At 44.6% G+C, this 5730-nt stretch overlaps 1 protein-coding gene across 1 annotated transcript; it reads right to left on the minus strand.

Annotated features, from left to right (window-relative positions):
- Positions 1–4195: 4195 nt before the first annotated feature.
- Positions 4196–5333, minus strand: LOC129384991 (receptor-type guanylate cyclase gcy-23-like). Its single transcript, XM_055070780.2, has one exon. The coding sequence runs from the start codon at positions 5124–5126 to the stop codon at positions 4710–4712; it is 417 nt and encodes a 138-aa protein (XP_054926755.1). The 5' UTR covers positions 5127–5333; the 3' UTR covers positions 4196–4709.
- Between the last annotated feature and the right edge of the window lie 397 nt (positions 5334–5730).

Genomic DNA, 5730 nt, shown 5'->3' on the forward strand with positions numbered 1-5730 from the left:
CGATCACCCAGCAAGACTGACCGACGCTCTAACCATTCGAGCACAATCATTGGCATACTTCTTTCGTGCCGACGCCAGCAGCTCCTTGATACGATTGGCACGTGGGTCACGATGCGTGCCATCAAACTTAGCATTAAGAAACATAGTTCCAGCCTACAAACAAACACGGACGAGCAAGGAAGGAAAACAAGAATGCCGGACTTCAACCGCAGTTTATTCACGGAATATAGAGATTTGTGTATACGGGGAGGCGCTGCTGGTGAAGCCAACCAATCAAAGATGTTCCCTTGAATCAAGCCACAGTCCTCAAAGGAGGCAAAAACCAAACGAAGCCAAAAGTGTCGCATCACTCCTGCCCAATCTTGCACATTTCCCGCTCTATACCTAGCTGACGCGGCACCCACGTGTGCCTTGAGATGGTCAAGTTCTTTTCCTCTTTTTTTTCCCGAGCGCAACAGAAGGAGCACTGACGCTGTAAGCCAACGAGAAGCATTTCTGGTTAACATCCCTGCCTTCTCTCTTTCTTACCTCCTCCTCCTCGTCCTCCATTAGAAATACAAAGAGGTACAAAAATGTTCCGGTACCTCTATTTAGGTGGTTGAGTGAAATGCAGTTGAAGGCAGGCGTTGTCATCGTCCTTCTCGGCTGTCCACGCTAATCAAACTTAGTTTTATAGCTTTTGATTAAACGCTTCACGAAAACTTCTCTTCACATGGGTTCCAATATGGGCGTTGTATGTGCATTATTGTTTCTGAACTATGTCAATAGCACACACTAGAGCACGTGTATGGCTCGATCCGGAGAACATTTGGATGGCACTATTCACCAATAATGAATCCTTTTCTTATTATTTTTCATTTCAACACATCTTGTTTCTAATACGTTGCAAACAGCCATGTGGTACCAATTACGACGCGTATAAGAATACTACTTGCTGCGAAACAAATACGTGCTAACAAAGCTGCACCAATACAACAAGTTGTACAAAAAATATAAAAACGGAGCTCGACAAGATTCCTGCACTGACTATCATTCCCCTACTCAGTGGCGTAGCCAGTACTATATTTTGGGGCTGTTTACAGCATCCTGTTAGTTTAAAAATTGTTCTCTCAAAATCAATAGTAATTTATTCTTGTTCCGAGAGAAATTAATAACCTAGTTCGGCGGGCAGCTACTTCCTATTTCTTCTTCCACCCCGGACTTGGGGTATTCCGCGAAAATGTTCAGTTTCGTTCGGCATACTATTGCATCTTTAGTGCGTACACATCAGTTTGACTTGGAGTGTGTTCGCGATTTTGTGACGTCACGCAACGAAAAAGCGTAGTGTGGACGTGGTCCGAGTGTTTAGTTTGACCAATCGTGGAGGGCTAACGGCGGAAATGAACCAGAAACAGGAACAAGGCTTTACGGCATTGCGCTCGCGTCTCACCTCTGGCGCGGTCGCGCGCCACGCCTAGCCGCTTGACGATCGCCTCGGCCGTGTCACTCCGAGAGAAGTAGTAGCGTTCAGGCAGAAGCTCGTACTGGGACACTCGCTTCATGGCCTGCTCGATGCTGCGCATGAGACGATGGAAAGAAAGCATGCCGTTGTGAGAGCACGGTTGTTTTCTGCGGTATGGTGCGCAAGGCTCTTGTGACATCAGGGACCCTTTCACATCGAGCAACTCCGAAGGAAACTCGACGAAACTAAAGACTGTTTGCCACGTTCGTAAACACTTTGAAGGACGTTGTTGAAACAAGCAACGTTGCAATTAACCGTACACAAAGCACTTGCACCCTTCGCCCCCTCCCCCCCCAAAAAAAAGAAAGAAGCAGAAGAATAACTGCGTAGGACTAGTACTCTCCGACCTCCTTCTGTAGATTTCTGCGCGCGTTGTCGTTTTTTGCTGTGAACTTAATAAGCTTGACTGTAATTCTGAAGTGCAAGGATACTTGTGAAGTATAATTCGGATGTCCAATATATATATATATATATATATATATATATATATATATATATATATATATATATATATATATATATACATATATATATATATATATATATATATATATATATATATATATATATATATATATATATATATATACATATATATATATATATATATATATATATATATATATATATATATATATATATATATATATATATATATATATATATATATATATATATATGTATATATATATAGCGTATAGCCCTGATGCCAAGGCTGCAGCGCGCCTGCTGAACACACTTATTGCATTTATCCATGTTTTTTTCTTGAAAATTCATATCACCGTCCCCATTTATTTTGTATTCTGACTAGGCCTCAGCACTGCAATCGTCTCAATGAAACTCTGCTTCTATATTTACATGGCCAGTGAACCCCTTTAGCCTTTTTCTTTTTGCTCATTGTCTGCTCTCAGAGCTGTTTTTTATATGTCATATAGCAATGAAGGTTGTAGGCTCGTCAGACTTTCAAGTGGCAACCTTTATCCGCTGTTCCTCTCTCTGTTTGTTCAGACAGACAGAAACAAATTAATTCATTCGTTAAGTAATTTATTGCTGCATTTATTTATTACTCGATCGATATTGTGTGTGTGAATGGTTGCGAGAGGCGCATGCGGGGGAGTGAGTGCGCAACCAAAATGTTGTGTGCCAGCTTGCATGATAGTGTTTAGAGCGTTTAAGCGTTGACGCCTGAATTCGACATTGTATTCGCTGGTGCTGTGTTAGAAGATTACACGCCAAGAGAAAAAAAGAAGATTGATCCGCTTTATATATCCACAAGACGTCCTATAAAGCACCGAAAAATATGCTTTGTAGTTGAAAGACATTTCTTTCAGCGAAACTTTCGTCAGCGCCTAGTTAATGCAAAGTTTATTTTATTAATTGTTAATAAAACTGCAATTCTCGATAACTGAAGCTGTTCTCACTGTCGATTTCTTTCGAGCGTATTGCAATGTGCTGTAATCTTTCAGGCTATGTCTACTGCTGCTGTTTCAAAAAGAAATTCATCAATTCTTAATTTTCTATCTTCCTTTCGTCTCGCTTTGATAGCTTCATCCAACCAATTAAACTATTATGGTTTCTTACGCTGATGTCTTTGCAATTGACAGGCCTTTAGCGACAACTGTAAGTAAATTCGAAGCATCTGCTGTCATATTGTGCGAAACTTCCCCGTCCCATTACCCACTGTATCCTGTATGCTTGTCAGCCTAAACTACTTCTTGCTAGCATCCTTTCCTTTGTATTCCTTCATTATTTTTCTGTATGATCAAACACACCTGCAAGTTGCAAGTTAGATTTTCATTGATGGTACGCAAGGGACCTGGGCTGTAATTACATAGTTTACGAGCGTGTCAGCTTGAAATATTTATGTGTAGAGCAGTCAGGAATGGAACTTCACTCTCGGAGCTTAGTGCAATCGGCCCAATGGCAGCTGAATGTCGACGCGAATAGTAAGCACTACAAAATGCTGTGATATAAAAGAAAGCTGTTGTGTGCTATTTGCACAAAAAAATACCGTTTCAGATATGCTGTCATCGCCGACTTGTTGCACCCAGAAAGCGATATTGTTGTTTACTAACAATAAGAAGCAAAGCTTGCTGTAACACCTCCAGCGAGAGAAAGTTGTCCCGTCATATTGTCGGTTGTACATTTCATTATGAATGCTTAGCCTGTCGACTTCACTGTTGTAAAGCGCAGCAGGAGACATTCCTCTTCTGTTACCACAGTAAAAGGTGTTCTTGTCTTTTTTATTTGATTCTTTATGTCCTTCTTTCAAGAATAGTTCTTCGAGTCAGTCTACTTACCATTTAATCTCGTCGCATGTAGTTCATTGGCTGAGGGAATATTTGTGACCCAAATTTCTCTACCTAAAATGCGCGGTCACAGCTCTCTGCTCCTCACGTTGTTTCATCTCGCCTACAAACTGGGGCTTATGCCTTGACCGCCCAATTCTTATCATTCTTGAAACCTTACATGAGTCGGTATAATGGGTGGGGGAGGAATGCAATCATTTTCTTCAACTTGCGGCTCGCTCTATTGTAAATCGAAATTGCGTTTATTCTACAGCAAATTTACCGACAATTGCGGTACTCCCTAATGCAAAAATTGAGCATAGTTCTATAGGCTTTTCAATTCGCGATATATTGGGTGGCGCGGACAATTTCTCGTGCGACACGTTGCAAATGAAGTGAAGCGTCGCGAAACAAGTAACACTCAAGCACAGCGATAGCGGCGAGCGGAGTCAGCGATCATCGAAAATCTGATATGCTGGTCAAGCGCATCGGCTTTTTTTACAGGACTCGTCGAAGGTTGTAGTCCAATGGCGTGGCTTCCAGAACGTACTGCACAATTCGCGTAGCGCGTACAATCAGATTAAGAATACTATGGCGCCATTTCGTATTGTCGTGTGGCACTCTGCTTTCCTCCTCACCCTTTCTTTATACTCTCCTCCTACAATTTCCACCTCATGTTTTCACTGTAGCTTTCTCCTCTACTCTCCTCCTCGCGCTCCCTCCTTTCATCTCCCGCACCGCTCCGTGTTCGCTCTCATCTTTCGCTGTGCTCGTTCGCTCGGTTACGCCGAGGAACGACGCCGAGGCACGCCGACGCTCAACGCAGGAACTGGCACCTCAGAGCCGCGCTCTAAAGAAAGAAAAAAAAAAACTCAACAGGGTCGAATAGGTGACTGAGGAAAATTCCACGGCTACGTCACTTACCTCTTCATGGTGAGCATGTCCTGGAGGCTGGTCTCGTCCACGAACAGGGCGATGTGGTGCCAGTCGAACTCGCGCAGGATGGCGATTACGAAGGCGCCGATGCGGTCCAGCGAGAAACTGAGTCGTGTCAGCGTCGAGTAGATGGACTTACGCATGAACGTGTCGTCCAGGCCCCCCGCCGTGTACGCGGCCACGTTCCAGAAGGCGGCCATGCGGCCCACGTGGTCCAGGGCAGCGCTGCATCCGGGACCGACGAACGCGGTCGCTCCCTGGGTGTAGTACACCTCTGCCGCCAGCGCTCCGGCGCGGTGTTCCATACACGACCTGCGGAACACCGTCGTCACCCGCGGTGTCAAGTTAACAGGCGCTACTACGAACGCTATAGGACCAGCTATACCAGCATATGTTACCATTACACGCGACTTTCTTGGGCAACCTCGGTGGCTATGCTATTCTGCTGCTGAGTGAGAGATCGGGGGTTCCGTTCCTAGCCCTATGTTACGGGGATGTCGAGAGTGCAGACATACTGTATTTACAATATATATACAAGCAGAGTCAATATGGTTAAGATGGCTGACCAGCGACAACACGCAGCATCCAGCGTTTCGAGATCTTCCTCTTCTTTTCTCTTTTTATCCTTCCGTAACACGACCCCCGGGTGCTGAAGCGGCGTCTCGGAGCATGCTAGGTGAACAACTGCGAGCGAAGTATGGCTTCAGCTGTGAAACGTGCACGATGTCAACAGGCGTCGGACTTGAGGATGGATCAAACTCTAACGGCGAGATCTCGTAATTGATGTTGTTAACTTGACGTAGGACTTGAGAAGGCCCTGTGCCGCGAGAGAGAAGCTTCTGGGAGGGACCAACCCGACGACATAGAGACCAAAGGAGCACCGAAGCGCCTGGGACAAACTTAACATCGCGATGAAACAGGTCTTAACGCTCTTTTTGCATATGCTGCGAGGCTAATAAACGAGATCGGGTGACTTCATGAGTCATGTGAGCACGATCGATGCCT

The sequence above is a fragment of the Dermacentor andersoni genome, chromosome 5, assembly GCF_023375885.2.
Source record: "Dermacentor andersoni chromosome 5, qqDerAnde1_hic_scaffold, whole genome shotgun sequence".
Classification (NCBI taxonomy): domain Eukaryota; kingdom Metazoa; phylum Arthropoda; class Arachnida; order Ixodida; family Ixodidae; genus Dermacentor; species Dermacentor andersoni.